General features: G+C 38.4%; 1 protein-coding gene across 1 annotated transcript in view; it reads right to left on the minus strand.

The window, feature by feature from the left end:
* Positions 1-2,633, minus strand: part of MMP16 (matrix metallopeptidase 16) — a 276,165-nt gene extending 273,532 nt beyond the window's left edge. Inside the window, exon 1 of the mRNA XM_023222878.2 lies at positions 2,221-2,633. Coding sequence (XP_023078646.1) covers positions 2,221-2,352 — 132 coding nt within the window. The 5' untranslated portion in view covers positions 2,353-2,633. The remainder of the gene's footprint in view (positions 1-2,220) is intronic.
* Positions 2,634-24,150: the final 21,517 nt, after the last annotated feature.

Raw genomic sequence — 24,150 nt, forward strand, 5'->3', positions numbered from 1 at the left:
AAAAAAAGGGGGGTATCATTACACATAAAGAGGCTTATAAATCCAACCAAAATGAGCTCAAGAGCTTAAAAACACTACTTGGGGATAACACAAACTATGGTATATAATCTGCTCTAAACCATTAAAAATTTCCCATTTTAAAAAGTAAGGTTTTAAAGGTCTGAGATGGCACATGACTTCTTATCTGTCATGCTGAAATCTGTATAATAAATATGAGTAGAATAACTTAAATACTCTAAAAATGGGAAAATAACTATTTTCTCCGCAAACATAAACCATTTTCCCCACACATCTTAATGAAGAAAGATAAGGGGTCACTGGAATCCAAAATTAAAGAAATTTTTTTAGTACAATCATAACTTTTTCTTGCATAATAATATCTGAACTTACTGAGGGATTCCAATATAAAGAAATACAATCTTTCATGTTTAGTCTCACGAAAAATCTAATAATCATCAAAACTCATGTTACCCTAATCTCTGAAATCAAATCTAATACTTTCCTAAAGCAGGTAGCCATCAGTCCAGGCTGTCTTTCCCTTCCCTTAGTCAGAAAGACACAACCTTGCACTTACTTTTACCGCCTCCCCCACACTCCACCTCACCACCATCACCACCAATCTGAAGCAATAGGCCCTTCTGTTTATAACATTATAAATAACAGCTTGCCACTTTAATTCCTCCAGCCTATGAACTAATCCTTCATTTCAACATTAAATTATCTCTTGATTTAAATGTTAGGTACAAAAATGCATCTGTGGCACGTAATTCCAAAAGTTCAAATTTGCAATCAAAAAAGTCTGGACTTTCAAGCCCCTTTCTCTTTTTATCCAGAAAAAATAAAGTTGTATTTTTCAAAGGGTTAAACCTTTTTCGTTTTCAAATTGGGTTTTTTGTGTAATTTACTCATACTTAATATCTGTAAAGGTCTTTAACTCTTTTGATAATAGGTCCTACTTTTTCAAATACTTTTTTTCTGTACTAACCATCACCTATTACATGAAGTCCTAAGAACAGTTTCTATAAACACAGCTATATTCAGAATATGCCTTTACACATGGTATTTATTATGTATACTCTGTATATCAATTGGTTACACGAAGCATGTTCAAATACTGTGCAACAGGTCTTGATATTGTGTAAACACACACTCCCAACAAAATGACAATAAGCTTTATAATATCAACAATATAAGAAAAAAATCACATTATTCCTTAAAGAATTATTTATAATTCGTTTGAGAGATCAGAGGACATCAGATCTAATCAAAAGAAGTAAATGTTACTAAGGCCCTCTTACTGGCTTTGCATCCCACCATATATGTGATAAAGTTGTGTTACAGCCCAAGTGTATACACGCTTTAATTGATTTATTGCACATTACTGGCTTCAGTGCCGACTTGATGACAGTAAGAGTACTTTGGCAGAGGTCTGACAAGTCCCTATCCTTAAGTTCCCTTTTGCTTTGTGCCGTCTGTTCCCAAAGCTATCAAAGTAAAGCAAATGACAGTCTAAAACCTCCCCGTTTTGCCACGAGAGTGTGAAATCAAATTTAAAACACACCTCAAAACTATTACATTGGGCCACGTTTATTTTCAATTGGCGAGGGAGGAGGAAAGAAGACACTTAAAAAGAGATGGATTTCATGTCCTGTGTAGCCAGATCTAGTTACAGTGTATTAAGTTATGTCTAAATAAAAAAAAAAAAAAAGACTCTCAAGTGTTTTATCACAAAGTAATGTTATTAAACACATCTAATGTTCCCACGCTTTCCTCCAGATTCTCTGATTTTTAACCTCCTTTGTTAGGCATCAAACACTGGGAGAAAGATTTCATGAACAATACCCAGGCAGCACATGATGCCAGGGAATTAATTCTGTCTTCCCTGAGCTGTGTATCCATCATAAACTCAAGCTGCCTTATTTAGCTACACGGTTGCTATATGTAGGACTTCTCTTCCTTGGGTGAAAAGCATGGACTGGCTACAATTGTGTCTTTGAGCGCGCAGCATCGTGCTTTGTGCTGCCGGGGATAACGGATTCTGGGTCTCACACGCATCCGTCACCTAAGACACCCTTCACTGAACCAGGGTCTCGGCAGCTGGAAGGGAAACAATGTGTTGGGACCCAGGCTGGTCTGAGCTACAAGGATCCCAGGAGTGAAGGAAATGTTTCAGGGAGCAGCCCAGGCAAGGGAGGAGGAAGAAAGCCCTCGCACTCTTACCTCCACATTGAAATACTGCTCCGTTCCGCAGACTGTAGCACATAAAATCCAAAGCAAGGTTTGCAAGAAAAACACCCCCGAATGATGCACGAAATCCAACCGTCTTCCAGTGCTGAATGTGAGTAAGATCATAGTGAACTGTGCTTCAGTGGATGGACGAGCTCCCCTTCGTTTTCTCCCTCTCTCCCTCTCCCTCCCTCCCTCGTTTCCTTTCAAAAAAAAGTCCTCCGGGTGGGTAAGGAGCCTGCAGGTTCACCCACAGCCGGGCAAGGGGAGGAGACGGGGGCCCCGCGCTCGGCAGCCCCGGAGAGGCAGCGACGAAGACAGGGTCAGCAGTAGTTCCTGTTCACCATCCTCCGGGGTCAGTCACCGGGAACGTGGCGCCCAAGTTCACCGGCGGTTCCGGCTCAAAGCGCCGAGTCGTAGCCGCAGCAGCAGCAGCCGCCGCCGCCGCCGCCTCCAGCCAGTGCGTCCTCCTCCCTCCACCGCCTACTCCTCCTCCTCAGCCGCCGCCGCCGCCCCCAGCTCCTGCGGGAAGGGCCTCCGCCGCTCCTGACTCTCTTGCCTCTGCTTCTCCTTCCCTCCTCTCCTCGCTCCCCTCCAGAATGTTCATCCGTAATCTACATAACTCCTCCTTCCCGGGGTCTGCCTAGCTTTCGGGGCCCTTGGCGCGCGCGCGCGCGCACACACACACACACACACACACATACAAACACACACACCGCGACACACACACACGAGCATACACACAGCCAGATACACACGGACGCGCGCTTCTTAAAGGAGACGGCTCATAAAGGCTTCCACACTACGGTAGGGCACACCGGAGGTATCCAGCCCGCGACAAGGGCCCTGGTTTGAGCACAGCTCTTCAACAGTATCTCCCATCCCGCATCCCCGAGGCAGGCACCCAAGAACCTGGGCGGTTCCATTCTTTCTTCTCGCCCACCCCGCCGCCTCGCATCTAAAAACGAGTGCGCCCCTCCCCAGCCATGAGCTGGGTGGGGCTCAGGCTGAGGACCCTCGTGGGGCCTGGGGAGCGGCCCAACCCCTGGTCCTGGAGAGCGGTCAGTATTCTTGAGGAAGCGGCCCTGGAAGATTAGGGGCGCTGGGAATCAGAGGAGCGCCTGGTCACTGAGCGCCGCTGGGTGGTTCGGGTCAGTGGCCAGGGCTGACCAAGTTTGGGAAGCCTGAGATAGCAAATCCCGAACGTCCAAAACTTTGTTGGGGTCCGCCGAGCTTGTGGCCTGGTGTCTTCCTGAATCCCCTCTACCATAGCTATATTCCACCTTCCAGGCTTGAGGAGTAGGCACAGGGTTTTGGTGGGGGACTAGACAAATACAGAAGCGGGATGAAAATGCTCACTTTCCAAGTGAACGGTGGACACACGCACACACTGGGACCCGGGAGAGGTGGTCCTGGGTGCTAAGAGAACATCCGACGGGAGGGATGGGGGCTCTGGAAAGAAACCGGCTGCAGGAGCCAGGGGAAGGCTTGGGGAAAGAAGGAGAGGGAGCAGCCTGAGGAAAGGCGAGTAAAGCAGCTGGCAAGGGCGGGAGGAAGAGGCAGCGCGCAGACCGAGCGGGGGAGAGGCTGGCGGGAGCGAGGAGAGCTGCAGGCGAGAGGGGGAGGTGGCTGGCAAGAAGCACCGGCGAACGCGGGCAGGGGAACTTCAAGAGGAGGCTGCCAAAAAGGACTGGAGCTGCAGCAGTGCGGGGCAGTGGACAGGGGGGGCAGCAACCACCAGCCCTTGGCAAGTGATGGTTTGGCTGAAAAAGAAATGGGGAAGGGAGCGAGGCAGGCATCTGTTCGGGGGCAATGCCAGTAAATGTGCTTCTCCTTGGCAGCCAGCAGAGGGGAAGAGGAGCCCACGGGAAAGAAAAGCAGGCGAGGTTAAGAATAAAGAGTGTTCCAGGTATGACAGCTACCTCGGTGAGGTGGAAGAGAGAATTGACAAGGCAAATTTCATGGATGAGTTGGAAAGGCAGGAAGCAGGACTACAAGAGGTCATATGTGGTAAGCAGATGGAAAATGCTGAAAATGGTTTACCAAAAATTATATTAGACTGAAATAACTTTTATCCAATAAAAGAAAAAAAAAAGGCTGAGGAATGGGACTTTGCAGCTATTGCTGTAAAAATGTAAGAAATGCCCAACCAACTTGACCCAACACCCAAGAAGGTCTCAGGGAGACCTTCCTGACAGTCTGCCTTGTGCCCAGGATGTGCTGCCCACAAAATAATTTTGAAGATGTAACAAAAAGCAATGCTTTATATTGTATAGTATATTAGAATATTCAGAAGGTTTCCAGACATAGTATCTCATTTAATTCTCACACCATCTCTGAGGATTTTGTTTTTCTTTTACAGATGAAGTAAATGATAGCAATAAAATATAACGTTCCAGCAAACCATACAAGTGGCAGAGTTCAGACCTGTTTCCTGACTCCCAATTCAGTGACTTTCCTGCTGTACTCCAGTGGCTTTCCAAATAGCAATTCATTCCTACTCTTAGCAATTTCATAATCCATAGGTTGACATGACTTTTATAAAAGAAACAGCTAGAAGGCAACATGACAGTAATGTCATTATGTAGAATTTATACGTTTCTGTGCCAGTATAAGGTAACAAAATGTAGTATTTGTCAGTAAATCAAGAATGATTTTTATGTGTGCATTATATCTAGTAAAGTGCAAAATTAGAGAGGGAAAATGATAGAAAAAAATGTGTAAACTCAGTTCCTAGTCTTTGAGATACTATTGAAGAGGAGCAAGTAAAAATAATTTACCAAAGACGTTCATGAGAAAACAGTGCTACATGGTGAAGTCCTTGCTAACTGAGCCAAATATTAGAAGACTTTATCAAGGACATGGAGTGCAAGTTGAGCACTGCAAAACTATCAACAAGGAGGGATTTTTCACCATAAATAACTTGTTTTTTTCTTTCCTTTTTTTTTTTTAAAGCATGTGCTCAGAAAACAAAAATAGTGTATTTGTGGAGAACAGGTATAGGGAGAGACTTGTAATGAAATATTGAGTTAACATTTGCTCAAGTAGGCAAACGGGGATTGCTAAACCATTCTAAACATGAATAGATATCCAGGAAATATTGTCTTCAAAATTATGTATGGGATTGACCATGGGAAGGGACTCCATGCAAAGAGGCAACAATTAAAATAAGGTTTTAGGCCGGCCATGGTGGCTCACGCCTATAATCCCAGCACTTTGGGAGGCTGAGGTGGGAGGATCACCTGAGTTCGGGAGTTTGAGACTAGCCTGACCAATGTGATGAAATCGCGTCTCTACTAAAATTACAAAAATTAGCTGGACTTGGTGGTGAGTGCCTGTAATCCCAGCTACTCAGGAGGCTCAGGCAGGAGAATCACATGAACCCAGGAGGTGCAGGTTGCAGCGAGCCCAGATCACGCCATTGCACTCCAGCCTGGGTGACAAGAGCAAAACTTTATCTCAAAATAAATACAGAAATAAATAAGGTTTTAATCCAGCTATGAAACTGTAAGGCCTGGACTAGTGAAATGTCCTAGGAAATCTATGCTTTCAAGGAGCAATCTTAAGAGAAGAAAACTCTATTGAAAATAGAAAATCCTAAATTAAAAAGATAATATCAAATTAGTGATTGGTTACCATGATAAGAATTTTAATTATTTATAAATAGTTATTAAACTTATTTGTGGGTGTTTGATGAGCAAAAAGTGAATGAATGAATGTTCAAGGTTATAGAAATACTATGAATATTCAAGGTTCTAGGAATATTAACATAATACTGTTTCGCTTCTGAGATGGGACTCAGAAGGATTCATAGTACAGTGAGAAGGACAGACATATAATAAATATTGCAATGTCGTAAGACCCAGGTAATTACAAAAGCAAGATGCTATGGAACAGAATGGAAGAAGTAGTTGACTTTCTGTGATTTTTTTTATTTTTTATTTTTGGAGAAAGGCATCACAAAATCCGTGGTTCTCAAGTGAAATCTGTGATAATGAGAAATGTACTGGGCAGGGAAAGGAAGAATGTTTCTGACCTGTGTGCAGTGGAGGAATAAATACACAAAGAGGCATCCGTGGAACTATAAATAGTTGGTCAGGACTAGAGGCTAGGGTGTGTAAAGCAGGGTCAGAGTCAGAGCTTGCATGAGTAAGTGTGCAGGGATCAGATCAGCAAGAGTCTTAGGTGCCACATTTGAGGCTGTAGACATTCTCCGGAAGGAATTCTCAGGAGGAATAGTTGGATTTTCACTACCTTTACTGTTTGTTTGCTAATTCCATGCATAGGCAGACCTTGCAGTTCTCATATATTTTACCTCATATGTTCCATTAAGCATGTAGTATCTACTGCCTTTATAGACCTTCTCTCTGTGCTTGTCTAATAAGCCTGATGCAACGTTTCACATATAGACTCAGATGGGTACCTGCAGAAATGTAATTGCTTTCTTGGTCAGGTGAGTGTGTTATTTTATCTCTAATCTGTTATATATACTTATCTTTTAAGGGTCTAGAATTATGAAGAAGTTTCTATTCTCACAAATTAGTAATGTGAGCTTCTTGGCAGTCTTAGAGAGGGCATTGTTTTCCTATGCATAGTTAGATAAAACATGGAATATCATCCTTCCCTTTAGGGTATGAATGAAATCTTCCCTCACAACTCTTGGCGCCTGCTTTCCATCAGCTACTTTCCCTGTTCTCACAATTTCACAAAACTAATGAACAATCTTAGAATTACATGTGACTAGAGAAAAGAGAACCAAAAAAAGATGAAAATAAATAAGAAAGCCAAAGAGAAGTAGTAATTGCCACTGATAAAAGTTAATAGCAATTCAATGAAATATTACATGGGAGACAAGAAGTCTGTGGAAGTAAATTATATGTAAACCTATCAAGAGGCAAATGACATATACTTAAAAATGAGCAGTGGAGGGGGGTGCACCCAAGATGGCCGAATAGAAACAGCTCCAGCCGCCAGCTCCCAGCGTGAGTGACACAGAAGACGGGTGATTTCTGCATTTTCAACTGAGGTACTGGGTTCATCTCACTGGGGTGTGTCAGACAGTTGGCGCTGGTCCGCGGGTGCAACCCGACCAGCCAGAGCTGAAGCACAGTGAGGCATCACCTCCCCTGAGAAGTGCAAGGGGGAAGAGAATTCCTTTTCCTAGCCAAAGGAAATTGAGACACACACCTGGAAAACTGGGTAACTCCCACCCTAATACGGCAGTTTACCAAGGTTCTTAGCAAACAGCACACCAGGAGATTGTATCCCACACCTGGCCCAGAGGGTCCCACGCCCATGGAGCCTCCCTCATTGCTAGCACAGCAGTCTGAGATCTAACTGCAAGGTAGCAACGAGGCTGGGGAAGGGGCACCCACCATTGCTGAGGCCTAAGTAGGTAAACAAAGCCCCCAGGAAGCTCGAATTGGGTGGAGCCCACTGTAGCTCAAGGAGGCCGGCCTGCCTCTGCAGACTCCTCCTCTGGGGACAGGGCATAGATAAACAAAAAGAAACAGAAACCTCTGCAGATGCAAACGACCCTGTCTGACAGCTTTGAAGAGAGCAGTGAATCTCCCAGCACAGAAGTTGAGATCTGAGAACGGACAGACTGTCTGCTCAAGTGGGTCCCTGACCCCTTAGTAGCCTAACTGGAAGACATCCCCCACTAGGTGCAGACCGATACCTCACACCTCACACGGCGGGGTACACCCCTGAGATGAAGCTTCCAGAGCAAGAATCAGACAGCAACACTCGCCATTCAGCAATATTCCATCTTCTGCAGCCTCCACTGCTGATACCCAGGCAAACAGGGTTTGGAGTGGACCTCAAGCAAACTCCAACAGACATATAGCTGAGAGTCCTGACTGTAAGAAGGAAAACTAACAAGCAGAAAGGACACCCACACCAAAACCCCATCAGTACATCACCATCATCAAAGACAAAAGGCAGATAAAACCAGAAAGATGGGGAAAAAGCTGTGCAGAAAAACTGGACATGCAAAAAATCAGAGCGCATCTCCCCCTCCAAAGGAACGCAGCTCAGCACCAGCAACAGAACAAAGCTGGATGGAGAATGACTTTGATGAGTTCAGAGAAGGCTTCAGTCCATCAAACTTCTCAGCTAAAGGAGGAACTATGTAACCAGTGCAAAGAAACTAAAAACCTTGAAAAAAATTGGATGATTGGATAACTAGAATAATCAATGCTGAGAAAACCTTAAAAGAACTGATAGAGATGAAAACCCTAACACAAGAATTACATGACAAATGCACAAACTTCTGTAACCAACTCAACCAACTGGAAGAAAGAGTATCAGCGATTGAAGATCAAATGAATGAAATGAAGCAAGAAGAGAAGTTTAGAGAAAAAAGAGTAAAAAGAAATGAACAAAGCCTCCAAGAAATATGGGATTATGTGAAAAGACCAAATCTACGTCTGATTGGTGTGCCTGAAAGTGACGGGGAAAATGGAACCAAGTTGGAAAACACTCTGCAGGATATCATCCAGGAGAACTTCCCCAATCTAGTAAGGCAGGCCAACATTCAAATTCAGGAAATACAGAGAATGCCACAAAGATGCTCCTCGAGAAGAGCAACTTCAAGACACATAATTGTCAGATTCACCAAAGTTGAAATGAAGGAAAAACTGTTAAGGGCAGCCAGAGAGAAAGGTCGGGTTACACACAAAGGGAAGCCCATCAGACTAACAGCAGACTCTCGGCAGAAACTCTACAAGCCAGAAGAGACTGGGGGCCAATATTCAACATTCTTAAATAAAAGAATTTTAAACCCAGAATTTCATATCCTGCCAAACTAAGTTTCATAAGTGAAGGAGAAATAAAATCCTTTACAGACAAGCAAATGCTTAGAGATTTTTGTCACCACCAGACCTGCCCTACAAAAGACCCTGAAGGAAGCACTAAACATGGAAAGGAACAAGAAGTACCAGCCATTGCAAAAACATGTCAAAATGTAAAGTCCATCAATGCTAGGAAGAAACAGCATCAACTAGCGAGTAAAATAACCAGCTAATATCATAATGACAGGATCAAGTTCACACATAACAATATTAACTTTAAGTGTAAATGGAATAAATGCTCCAATTAAAAGACACAGACTGGAAAAATGGATAAAGAGTCAAGACCCATCAGTTTGCTGTATTTAGGGGACCCATCTCACACGCAGAGATACACATAGGCTCAAAATAAAGGAATGGAGGAAGATCTACCAAGCAAATGGAAAACAAAACAAAAAAAAAAAAGCAGGGGTTGCAATCCTAGTCTCTGATAAAACGGACTTTAAACCATCAAAGATCAAAAGAGACAAAGAAGGCCATTACATAATAGTAAAGGGATCAATTCAACAGGAAGAGCTAACTATCCTAAATATATATGCACCCAATACAGGAGCACCCAGATTCATAAAGTAAGTCCTTAGAGACTTACAAAGAGACTTAGACTCCCATACAATAATAATGGGAGACTTTAACACCCGAGTGTCAACATTAGACAGAACAACGAGACAGAAAGTTAACAAGGATATCTAGGAATTGAACTCATCTCTGCACCAAGCGGACCTAATAGACATCTACAGAACTCTCCACCCCAAATCAACAGAATATGCATTCTTCTCAGCACCACATTGAACTTATTCCAAAATTGACCACATAATTGGAAGTAAAGCACTCCTCAGCAAATGTAAAAGAACAGAAATTATAACAAACTCTCTCTCAGAACACAGTGCAATCAAACTAGAACTCAGGACTAAGAAACTCAGTCAAAACCGCTCAACTACATGGAAACTGAACAACTTGCTCCTGAATGACTACTGGGTACATAACAAAATGAAAGCAGAAATACAAATGTTCTTTGAAACCACTGAGAACAAAGGTACAACATACCAGAATCGCTGGGACACATTTAAGCAGAGTGTAGAGGGAAATTTATAGCACTAAATGCCCACAAGAGAAAGCAGGAAAGATCTAAAATTGACACCCTAACATCACAATTAAAAGAACTAGAGAAGCAAGAGCAAACACATTCAAAAGCTAGCAGAAGGCAAGAAATAACTAATATCAGAGCAGAACTGAAGGAGATAGAGACACAAAAAAACCCTCCAAAAATATCAGTGAATCCAGGAGCTGGTTTTTTGAAAAGATCAACAAACTTGATAGACCACTAGCAAGACTAATATAGAAGAAAAGAGAGAAGAATCAAATAGATGCAATAAAAAATGATAAAGGGGATATCACCACCAACCCTACAGAAATACAAACTACTATCAGAGAATACTATAAACACCTCTACACAAATAAACTAGAAAACCTAGAAGAAATGGATAATTTCCTGGACATTTACACTCTTCCAAGATGAAACCAGGAAGAAGTTGAATCCCTGAATAGACCAATAACAGGCTCTGAAATTGAGGCAATAATTAATAGCCTACCAACCAAAAAAATTCCAGGACCAGACGGATTCACAGCCGAATTCTACCAGAGGTACAAGGAAGAGTTAGTACCATTCCTTCTGAAACTATTCCAATCAATAGAAAAAGAGGGAATCCTCCCTAACTCATTTTACCAGGCCAACATCATCCTGATACCAAAGCCTGACAGAGAGACAACAAAAAAAAGAGAATTTTAGACCAATATCCCTGATGAACATCGATGCAAAAATCCTCAATAAAATACTGGCAAACCAAATCCAGCAGCACATCAAAAAGGTTATACACCATGATCAAGTGGGCTTCATCCATGGGATGCAAGACTGGTTCAGCATACACAAATCAATAAACATAATCCAGCATATAAACAGAACCAAAGAGAAAAACTACATGATTGGCTCAATATATGCAGAAAAGGCCTTTGACAAAATTCAACAGCCCTTCATGCTAAAAACTCTCAATAAATTCGGTATTGATGGAACATATCTCAAAATAATAAGAGCTATTTATGACAAACCCACAGCCAATATCATACTGAATGGGCAAAAACTGGAAGCATTCCCTTTGAAAACTGGCACAAGACAGGGATGCCCTCTCTCACCACTCCTATTCAACATAGTGTTGGAAGTTCTGGCTAGGGCAATCAGGCAAGAGAAAGAAATCAAGGGTATTCAGTTAGGAAAAGAAGAAGTCAAATTGTCCCTGTTTGCAGATGACATGATTGTATATTTAGAAAACCCCATTATCTCAGCCCAGAATCTCCTTAAGCTGATAAGCAACTTCAGCAAAGTCTCAGGATACAAAATCAATGTGCAAAAATCACAAGCATTCTTATACACCAGTAACAGACAAACAGAGAACCAAATCATGAATGAACTCCCATTCGCAATACCTTCAAAGAGAATAAAATACCTAGGAATCCAACTTCAAGGGATGTGAAGGACCTCTTCAAGGAGAACTAGAAACCACTGTTCAATGAAATAAAAGAGGACACAAACAAATGGAAGAACATACCATGCTCATGGATAGGAAGAATCAATATTGTGAAAACGGCCATACTGTCCAAGGTAATTTATAGATTCAATGCCATCCCCATTAAGCTACCAATGACTTTCTTCACAGAATTGGAAAAAACTACTTTAAAGTTCATATGGAACCAAAAAAGAGCCCGCATTGCCAAGACAATCCTAAGCCAAAAGAACAAAGCTGGATGCATCACGCTACCTGACTTCAAACTATACTACAAGGCTACAGTAACCAAAACAGCATGGTACTGGTACCAAAACAGAGATATAGACCAATGGAACAGAACAGAGCCCTCAGAAATAATACCACACATCTACAGCCATCTGATCTGACAAACCTGACAAAAACAAGAAATGGGGAAAGGATTCCCTATTTAATAAATGGTGCTAGGAAAATTGGCTAGCCATAAATAGAAAGCTGAAACTGGATCCTTTTCTTACTCCTTATACGAAAATTAATTCAAGATGGATTAGAGATGTAAATGTTAGATCTAAAACCATAAAAACCCTAGAAGAAAACCTAGGTAATACCATTCAGGACATAGGCATGGGCAAGGACTTCATGTCTAAAGCACCAAAAGCAATGGCAACAAAAGCCAAAATTGACAAATGGGATCTCATTAAACTAAAGAGCTTCTGCACAGCAAAAGAAACTACCATCAGAGAGAACATGCAACCTAGAGAATGGGAGAAAATTTTTGCAACCTACTAATCTGACAAAGGGCTAATATTCAGAACCTATAAAGAACTCAAACAAATTTACAAGAAAAAAACAAACAACCCTATCAAAAAATGGGCAATGGATATGAACAGACACTTCTCAAAAGAAGACATTCATCCAGCCAACAGACACATGAAAAAATGCTTATCATCATTGGCCATCAGAGAAATGCAAATCAAAACCACAATGAGATACCATCTCACACCAGTTAAAATGGCAATCATTAAAAAATCAGGAAACTACAGGTGCTGGAGAGGATGTGGAGAAATAGGAACAATTTTACACTGTTGGTGGGACTGTAAACTAGTTCAACCATTGTGAAAAACAGTGTGGCGATTCCTCAAGGATCTAGAAGTAGAAATACCATTTGACCCAGCCATCCCATTACTGGGGATGTACCCAAAGGATTCTAAGTTATGCTGCTATAAGGACACATGCACACGTATGTTTATTGCAGCACTATTCACAATAGCAAAGACTTGGAATCAACCAAAATGTCCATCAGTGACAGACTGGATTAAGAAAATGTGGCACATATACACCATGGAATACTATGCAGCCATAAAAAAGGATGAGTTCGTGTCCTTTGTAGGGACATGGATGCAGCTGGAAACCATCATTCTCAGCAAACTATCGCAAGGACAGAAAACCAAACACTGCATGTTCTCACTCATAGGTGGGAATTGAACAATGAGATCACTTGGACACAGGAAGGGGATCATCACACACCGGGTCCTATTGTGGGGAGGGTGGGGGAAGGATAGCATTAGGAGGTATACCTAATGTAAATGACGAGTTAATGGGTGCAGCACACCAACATGGCACAAGTATACATATGTAACAAACCTGCATGGTGTGCACATGTGCCCTAGATCTTAAAGTATTAAAAAAAAAAAAAAAGCAGTTGAGTCACGTCACATTCTGGGATGTGTAAATAACTACCTAAAATAACACTGGAGGTAAATGGTAAGTTATGTACTATACCCTTTATTGAACCAGATTTCTTAGTAAATAGTGACTTTGGAATGAATTTGGTAGGTTGGGAAATTACAGTAACTTGCTCATTCTTCCATCATATCAATTAATGTACTTTCTTTCCTACTTGCATCAGTTGAACCTGCATTATTTTTGTTGTTGTTGTTGTTTTTAAATTCAGAGAATATTGAATTAGTGCCAGCTACTGACATTCTCTCACACGTCTGTTATTACCAGGGTCATACATATGTGGAATAATCAGCTAGAGGCTTATTATTTAAGGTGTGCTCCCTCTGGGAACTTTAAGACCTAGGAGCTTGTCAGAAATGTGGAATCTCTGGCTGTGTCAAGATACCCCAGTGCTCCATAGGCATGGTAAAATTGAGAAGCACTGTTCTAGAGTTTGCCCATAGGGCAGCTTAGTTGCACCGTATCCACCACCTTAATGTTATTAGTGTCATGCCCTATGTAAAGAGAGCTAACCAGTTCCAGAGTTATACTTGTGGTACTGAAGTCTTGGCTTTTCCCTCAAAAATATAACTGCATGACGTGAATTTATTGATATAGTTTCTAACTTTCAGCAGTATGGTGTTTTGTTTTTTTGTTTTTGTTTTTTTTCTTTTTGAACATGCATTCTGTGCAAAACAGCTCTTCTACTTGATAGATAAAAAAAAATTGCTAGCTATTATTACTGCCTATGTGGATAGTATGATTTTTTCTCCATTTCTTTCATTGATTTATGCTCTTTACCCCTCCATAATGATGAGTGTTTCTCAAATATGTGGTCTTCTTTTTAGTTCGTTCATTCCTCCAAGGACATTGATTAACCATTGTAAAATACAAAGCAAGTGAAGATTTAAAAAGATAAACATGGAGTGAGTTATGATAAACCAATTCAGTTTGGTTGGGTTCTAAGATTGATGAAGTCTTGGACTTTAAAGTTGTTTTCATTTGGATTTCCTTTTGAAATAAACAAGAATCAGTACAGAATACAGACATGCTTTTGGTAGAAGTGAGTGAAGAAATGGCTCCCAGTACCTTCTCTCTTTTTTTTTTTTGTCATGGAGTACCTAAAGTTTGGAGCTCCAAGATGACTGGGAATTATGAGAAACCCACCAGACCAGGTATAATATTAGGCTAGAGGAGGGTCTTGTCAGTTCCCATAGTTGTGCCCATAACCACACAAGACCATTGCTCCAGCAATGCAGTTATCTGCTTCCCAGTGACCACGGTCTGTTATAATAAATAACGTGGAGTTGCAGAAGCTTGAAGTCTAACTTTGCTGTTCCCTCACTCTAGAGAGATTCTTCGCTCTTAAGTCTATATCTGATACTTCTACTCTGGTAATTTTCAGGTCTGTATCCCCAGCCTTAAATTTAGTCCCATGATCTAGAATTCATATTACTACTTTCATCTAAAACTTAGCATGTCCCCAACCAAGTTCACCACCTTGTTCTTTAGATGGTATATTCTTTACTTTCCCCATTTCGATCTAGACCCACTATTCCACTTAATGTGGAACACACCTTTGACTCTGATATTAATTTATGCTCTGTGTTGAATCAGAATCAGTCACCAGTAGCTATGATGACCCTTGTCCAAAATCACTCTGATTCATTCCTTCACCTGTACTTGCAGTTAATAGCTGTCCCTTGTAAATGTATGCTCTTGTCATGTCATGGCTAATCACTGAAGTAGCCTCCAGTATGTTGTATATACATATGTTCTTTTTTGTCTCCAGTTATTCTTCAAATCAGTTCATTGAATCCCCCCCAAACTTAACTATTCTTATGTATAATTTTCAGCATAGACATGGCATTTATAAATTAGGACATTTTTAAAGTACTTTTCTTCCTCTTCATTATTCAGAGGAGGGAATTGAGGCTTAACAATGTTACATAAGATGTGACTAGTTGGCAAAGGTAAAACACACACATGTATTCTGATTTACAGCTGATTGCCTTTGTAAAAGAAAAAGATGAATCTTAACTACTTTAGGCATGCAAGAAAATACCGCGAACAAACAAACCAGTGTAGGAAATATTTTCATCACTTTTTTTTACCAATGCCATGTAAATAATTGTGGTAGACGAACATTAGATAATATGCTCTGGATTATCAGACATGCCATGGTTTGGTATATAGCACATATGATGAGAATGATGTATAGCACATCATCATATGTATAGCACATATGATGAGAATGATGAAATATGATGAGGAAGGACATTTCATTATGTAGGTGGCCAGGAAAATGGAGAAGAGGATTGAGAATTCCTTTAGGTACTTGTGTAGCTTTAGAAAAATAAGTGTTTATGTTTCATTTTTTTCATCTATACAGTGGTATTTCATATTATTTGGGTAGTTGTGAGGATTAAATGAGATATTACACATGGAAGCTTTCTGTAAATTCTAAGTACTAAACAACATAAAAGATTATAGCATGTGGCTATTGCATGCTTTACTTTCAGCAGGCAGGCAGCAAAGATTCTGAGATTCTGGTTAACCTTTAAAGTGAAGACTCTGTGAGACCATTTCTAATAATTTCTGCTGGGAAGTAACAAATGCTGTGTTTTTAACTGGTATTAACAGAAATGATAAAGAAAAGGAACTATAAAATGGCAGTCTTTGTTATCAAAATATAATTAGTCCCTTTTGTATTATTACACAGTGTATTAAATAAACTTTTCATTAGTTCAGGGGCAAAGAAAAGGAAATGGAAAATGAAATGGAAATTAGATTGGCATCCATTAAAATAACAACATCACAATGAAAATATATGATATAAAATTGAATATTTTATATTAAATTAGAGGCATTGAATTGGAATCTAAACTTACGAGTTCAGAGAACCTTTTATGAGCTAATTTTCAATAATGAGAAAATAAACATCCAAGTACAATGTTCTTTTTCTACATTTTGGAACAAAAATAAAAATGAATTAACCCATATTAGTATCGTTATCATTAGAGGAAGGATAGTAATAGAAAGATGAGAAAATATGCCAGACCTTTTTTGGGGGGGCATTTGTTAAGCAATCTTCATTTTCTTAATCTAAATGCACTCACAGTTTCATAGGTATCTCCACCAAAATGTATTCAGTCATCTAACCATAGCTTTAGTATATTTTGTGCTTTTGTTGTATGTTTTCTCATCTTGAAAACTTTTAACCACACTTATCTTTAATTCTGTCAAAGCTGAAATAGACAGAATGATTCTTATTTTGTTTGTTGTTACTAAGAAACTTACTATCATAATAAAGTTAGCAGTCTTCTACATCTTTCACTACCTGACTCACTGTATCAGGTGAGATGAGGTGTTCTAATGGTCTGATAGTCTAATAAGAAAAAACTATGTATGTACATTTATAAAAACACCCAGGGGCCGGGCGCCGTGGCTCACGCCTGTAATCCCAGCTCTTTGGGAGGCCAAGGCGTGCGGATCAGGAGGTCAGGAGATTAAGACCATCTTGGCTAACACGGTGAAACCCCGTCTCTACTAAAAAACAAAAAAACAAACAAACAAACAAAAAAACAAAAAACAAAACAAAACAAAACAAAAACTAGCAGCACGAGGTGGCGGGCGCCTGTAGTCCCAGCTACTCAGGAGGCTGAAGCAGGAGAATGGGGTAAACCCGGGAGGCAGAGCTTGCATTGAGCTGAGATCCGATCCGGCCACTGCACTCCAGCCTGAGCTACAGAGCGAGACTCCGTCTCAAACAAAATAAAAATTAAAAAATACCGAAATTTAGCCGGGCATGGTGGCGGGCGCCTGTAGTCTCAGCTACTAGGGAGGCTGAGGCAGGAGAATGGCATCAACTCGGGAGGCGGAGCTTGCAGTGAGCCGAGATCACATCACTGCACAACAGAGTGAGACTGTGTCTCATTAAAAAGAAAAAAAGAAGAAAGAAAGAAAGAGAGAGAGAGAGAGAGAGAGAGAGAGAAAGAAAGAAAGAAGAAAAAAAGCACCCCAAGAGTCAATTTCCCTATCATATATGTCAGATGTTACTATGGTTTTATTAATATCATTCAGATACCTGTTTCTGGTTATACTGGAGTAGTTGTGCTTTTATGTCATTCAATGGTTCAAAAAATAAGTGACTTGTTCATTATAAATTTTAAAGTAGTTATGTCTCAAAATCTAGGGTTAATGTAAAAATAATTTATTCTTTGAAAAAATAGCTACAGTAATTTGAAATGACCTAAGACTAAGTATTTTGCTTTATTTCACATATAAATAAATACTTTTTTCGAAGTATTTCACGTTTTAATCAAACGTGAAGCAGTGTGATTTTAATATAAAAACATAACAGTGTCGGTAAATCATAATTTGATACTACAACCAATACCTTTTTAATTGTTTTGGTAAAGTACGTGTCTTCTTTATAAGACTAAATTCATTCATCTAAATAAAAGTGAAAAAAGAAAAAAGTCTTAAAATGAATTAGAAAAATTTTGTCTGAAGTATTTATTCCCAAGATTTTTGTTAACATCAGATATCTTCTTATATTTCAAAGTTAAAATAATCACTATCACCTTAGCCCAAGGAATGAGATAAATATCTTAGGGCTTGACTTAGAGTCTTATAGTTTCCATAGGACAACCAAATATACTATAAATTGCCCACAGATACAACTTAAGTATTACTATACAGTAATTCTGGAATTGGAATATATACACATTCAAATGCTTTTGGCGTTTTGATTTATTCATATCAAAGCTACACATGCATTTAGCATTCCTGTTATTTTACTTTTAAAAATTCTTAGTATAATTCTTATTATAATTATTTTAAAAACATATTTTGCTTTCTGCCTTTAAAGAATTTTGCTTAAATGCTTGTTTTATTTAAAAACAAAAGAAGATAATGAAGATAGCTAGATATTGTTTACATGAAATGTTGCCCCATTTTCCATTTTCATTTAAATTGGATTGACATCAAACTTGCTGTAACTGTGAGAGCTCAACTGTGAATTCAGACATTATAGAAAAAATTAATTGTGGGACAAGGAAGGACCAGATGCCCCATTGCATGCTCTCACCCAATGGAAAACAAATCATGCTTAGTCAGTCTGGGATGCTGTCACAAAATCCTATAGACTGTGTGTGACTTAAACAATAAACATTTATTCCACAGCTTGGAGGCTGGGAAGTCCAACATAAGGACTGGCAGATTCAGTGTTTGGTCAGCGCCTTCTTCTTGGCTTGTAGACAGTGGCCTTCTTCTTGTAGCTTCACAGGCAGAGCAGAGAGATAGATCATCTCTCCAGAGCCTCCTCTTATAAGGGCACTAATCCCATTATGAGGGCTCTACCTTCATTACCTGCTTACTTCACAATAGCCTCACCTCCAAATACCATCGTATTGGGGATTCAGGCTTCAACATATGAATTTTGGGGTCACACAGACATTCAATTTATACTGTTAACTATTCTTAAAGCAAAGTTATCCAGCTGCTTCTTGAAGACCACCAGAAATGGGAATCCGACTACTTTATAAGGCAAAATATTCAGGGGAGCTTGCAAGTGCATTTGATCTTTCAGATTTTTTAAATCAGTTTTTCCATATTGAAATTGTAGAGTTTTTCATAGGTAAAATCATTTTTAGTAAGGCTTCATACATACATACATACATATATATTCAGTTATTTTTAGAGCTTCAAGCCACACATTGTGTAAAACCTTCATTCTCAGCACATATTCTGAAGAATACTACCACCTCTAATACACTATCAGCAGAGCCTTTCAACTCTCTATTGTACAATGAAATTGAAAACATGAAGACTCATGATTTGGTATACTCACAAGGAGCAGAAAAATGTTTCTGTAATCGATTTATGAACCTACAATTGGTTTAAACAAAGGAATGCATACATACAGTTCCCATCAAATATTGCATCTCAAGGTTTCCAAGGACTTTGCGAAGATTAGATAGCCTGTGTTTCTCTCCAGATTTGAATCCTCTCTATAATGTTCCCAAGTTTTTAATTTTAAAAAAACTCCATTATTACATGACAATTATTTAAATATTTATGAGCTCTTACTTAAATTATATACTGGAATTGAATGTAAAACATTCTGTATGCAAGTGAAATCTGTATTTTCAGAGTAGTACAAAGTGGTATTACTTGATCCTCTGTTATTATAACATAATGGCATAAGATTATTCAATTCTATTTTAAAAGTTTCCCAAGGTTTATTTGTCATTGATATATGTACTTAGCTGTGCCTTAACATTAATCAGAATTTAAGACATTATTTCATGCTGCTTAGGTTGTGAATGGATTCTGTAGAGATAAGATTGATACTTTCCTCAAGAAAGATATTACAGACTTTCCTTAGTATTAGGTCTCTATACACAACCATACATTCCTGCTCCTTTTTCCCATTATAGTAAATGGCATGACCTTTCAATAAGGAGATATTAGTGAATATAGGAAATTGCACTAAGACAGTAGTCTGGAGACTGTTTCTTACCTTTGGCTCCTCAGTAAGTAGCTGATTTTCTTTAAGCAAGCCTGCCAATGGTTCTATGCTCTATATATTGTATGTATGAAATGAAAACTTTGAATCAGTTAAATTCTGAAGTATTTGAAAGTTCTCAAACTCTGTGAATGTCTAAATCAATGCTAACTCAAAAGTTATAATCAATACCTGTCTTGCTAAGAAGTCAGAATTTAAAATATCAAGCTAGGTATAAATATAATTCAACCTAAAACTTTTTCCATTAGCTTGGTAAGTTTCAATATCTTTACTGTACTAAGTAAATGACAGCCTTTCTTTAGGTTACCCTTATTTAAATTCAGAGAAACACATGGAATGACATAATAGTAAGGTAAGTTTATATATGCACATGAAGCTTCTTGTTTAAAAGCTCCTCTATGTGTGTGCATCTAGGTGTGTCTGTGTATGTGTAATATTTGCCTGGCTTCTGCATTAGGGGTCATTATAATGTATATGACCCCTAATGCAGGAATAGAATGCCTTTCAGCTAGTCAGTGCTGTGTGTGTGTTTGTGTGTGTGTGTGTGTGTGTGTGTGTGTATTTTGGGTAGGTGCAACAGCATATAATAAGCAGTTCTTATGTATGAATGATATAGCTTAAAGATAAACTTCTATGTAAAAATAGCTTTTTCCATTAATATATGTGCAAATGTTCTACCATAAGTACTACTTTTCTGGAAAGAGTACAATATCATGATTTGTTGCTCATTACCCATTCAATTGCTTCAAATTCAGCATCTGGTTCTCATTACAAACTTGTTGTATTTAGTTTTGCTTCAGTATTATCAGTTGCTCAAGTGAATCAACACAATTTCCAAGAATTTTGAATAAGTCTGTATATTGGCTGATATATGGTGGCTTTTTACATATTTATAAACAAATGTTTGTTTTTTATTTCAGTAAAATGAATTAGAGTTTGGTTATATTAAAAGAAATAATACTATATAATACTCTTATAAAAATGAAAATATTTAAGTATATATTAGTGAAGCATTTTGTTATACTAAATTTGGCAGTTTCTAATCATAGTAAGTGTTGTTCACATCATCTTATTGGACCACTGACATAGTTTTAATATTTAAAATTATATAATCATTGTTAACACTGCTTAATTGAAAAACATGTTTGTGAGATCTACAAAAAATACTTAAGGGTTGCCAGATTTCACAAATGAAAATACAGGATTCACAGTTAAATTTGAGTTTCAGATAAGCAACAAATAATTTGTAGTATATCTTTTGCAATATTTGGAATATACACTAAAGAATTATCCATTGTTTATCTCAAATTTAAATTTATCTAGGCATCCTGTATTTTATATGGCAAATATCTTTAGCATATAAATATACAATAGGTTAATGCTTTTTCTGAGCTATAGATAGATGGAGAAATAATAGAGCATCACCTCAGCTATCTGGAAGTCAAACTTTATATTTCTTAAGGCTAAAGAATGAGATACCATACGAATTACAGACAGACAGGGAGGTAAGGAATGTAAACAGGGAAGGAAGAAAGAAAAGAAAATAACAAACTACTCTGGCTCCATAAACATGACTTGCGAACATCTATTTATAGCAACTGTGAAAATAGCCAAACAGAGTAAGAAGGATTGAGCCTGATGCTCCAAAATTGCTGTACCTCACACCAGGTGAAAAGCAACACTCATATCAGCAATCAATTGCACAAAACCTGAGAACCATTTAACAGAGAGAATGAGAAAGCAAAAAGAACAAAAGAGAAATCATGGGAAAGAGACAAAAGAGAGTCAGTTACAAAGAGCCAAGGTAATGACAATAGGAGTGGAGGTGTTAATAGAACAGGAGATCCAGTGACTTAAATAAATTTCTGCCATCATAGAAAAGTAATGGAGTGGGTTTGTCCTTCATTCTTGAGAACTGACAAGAGTATCAGGGTGCCACTCCACTGAAAAGCCACATTATCATTTGGCCAACTCTGTGGCATGCAAAGAATAGAAATTAAGAAGGTCCTGGCAAAACCATTTTTGGTTCAGGTAATCACAAGAATGCAAATCAGTCTTGCTGAAAATATGCAAATTTCAGTGATATGAGAGAAGATAAGTAATTTGCCTAAAGTCACCACAGCTAGTAAAGGAGCAAAATCAGGACTCACCCCATGTTTTACACCAAAGTTACATGTGTATTTTATTTAATATTTTTATGCCAACAGTTTTATTTGCTCAGGAGGAAGAGTCACTATGGTAGAGAAGAGTTAAACCATAATGCAGTGGAGATATGTGACTTGCATGGTAGCTTATTCATAGGGAACAAAACCCCATTAAGTATGTCATAAAATCCAACAGGTGAAAAGGTGAGAAAATATCCTTATTGTGTTCTTATTCTAATTGAAAAGACAAAAATGCAGTATATGAAAATACTTAGGAATGAGTCATGTGACAAATAAAAATGAAAGGAAGGTTAACTCTAAGTGTTGAGAAATAAAGACCCATGGAATTTTAGAATTCTGAGTAGTTTATTCCCAGAAGAGTTCAACAGGAATTGAAAGGAGAACGTACAAAATATTGATGAATTCTTGACCACTTGAACATGTACTAATGCTGTAATTAGTAAGTATCCTTGGCACACTAGTTACCTACTTACAAAATGCTTTTCTAACTATTTATATAAAAGACCTCCCAACCCTATATTTATTGTCAGTCACTATGATTTCAATTGCCATGTTTTATTTTCTTTTTAGTTGTTTACTATTACGATAAATTATTGTTTTATTTCCACCACTACCTTCATTCACAGTGGAGAAAATATAAGCTTCATGACAACAGGGACTTCCTCTAACTGTTTGCTATTTTATCACCAACACCCAGCATAATGCCTGATTCAGAAAAGAAGAATGCTAAATCTTTGTTTAAAGAATGACAGAATGAAAGACTGATACTTATGTAAACAAATCCAGTGCCTGTAAGAAAATCAATTTTTGTTTGTTTTATGTTCTGGATTTTATTATGGAGTATGGGTCTCATATTCCCTGGTTCTCTTACATTTTAAAACCTATTCCCTGCTTTTGAACTCTCAGTTAGCAAGTTGAGTTAGTATAAAATTCATAGATCACTGTTTCTGTCAAATAATGAAAGTCCTTGGTGATTTCTGGTGCATAGTCATGTGATTATTTAATTTTGTTTAAAAATCAGTAATTATTTAGTTTAAATTATTTAATTCTGTTTCATTTGGAGGGTTTTTTGTTCATTTCCCTAGTATGTATTGTACAAGCTTAATCTGCTAAACTTGAGGGGCTGTGATTATTTCAATAAACTTTCTTCTATCATTTCTTTCAATACTTTTACATTTTATTTGCTTTCTACCAACCAATTGCACTTCCTTCCTGTATTGTAATTATTAGGAGGTATGATCAATAAGTCCGGAAATCATGATGACTAATTTTCTCACCCAAGGTATCTTGGAACTTTGATTAGAAAGACACTGGAAAACAGCACATTACCCTCTAATATGACTTGTTTTTGAGTCATACACAGCATGCCATGGTGACAATTAATGGCCCAATTGAAACATTGGCTGTCTTGAAATTTTCTATGTAAGGATCGTGGAAACAGACATTCATCAACTGTTTAGTTCCTAACAAGGACTGTACTAATACAATTCCCTATAACCTAGCTCTTAATGGCCCAGTTCTGCACAATCAAACTGCTCACACCCTCCTTAATCCAAAATACAATTTAAAAAGAGAAGTATATTTCCAATCACCTTATTTTATAACCCAGGAAGTTAATTCAAAACAGTTTAAGAGAATTGCTCAAAGTTAGCCCAGCCCCTCTCTTGACTCTCGCTTAATTACTTTTTCCATTAAATAATTTGTATGTTACATTTGGACACTATAGATCAAAAGATTTGGGAATGAGGACTACATAAAAATATGTAAAGAGATTACTTATGCCAAGTCTTCAACTATCATGGAATTTTTTGTGTCTTTTTCTAGATCAAAATATAGTCATGTGTCACTTAATGACAGGCATGAATTCTAATAAATGCATTTCATTTTCATAATTGTTTGAATATCCTAAAGTGCACGTACACAAACCTAGATGGTATAGCCTACTGTACATCTGGGCTATATGGTATAGTCTATTGCTCCTAGGATACAAACCTGTACAGCATGTTACTGTACTGAATACCATAGGCAACTGTAACATAATGGTAAGTATTTATGTTCCTAATCATATCTAAACATAGAAAAGGTACTGTAAAAATGCAATATAAAAGAGAAAAAAAAGG

Source organism: Piliocolobus tephrosceles, chromosome 7, assembly GCF_002776525.5.
Source record: "Piliocolobus tephrosceles isolate RC106 chromosome 7, ASM277652v3, whole genome shotgun sequence".
Classification (NCBI taxonomy): domain Eukaryota; kingdom Metazoa; phylum Chordata; class Mammalia; order Primates; family Cercopithecidae; genus Piliocolobus; species Piliocolobus tephrosceles.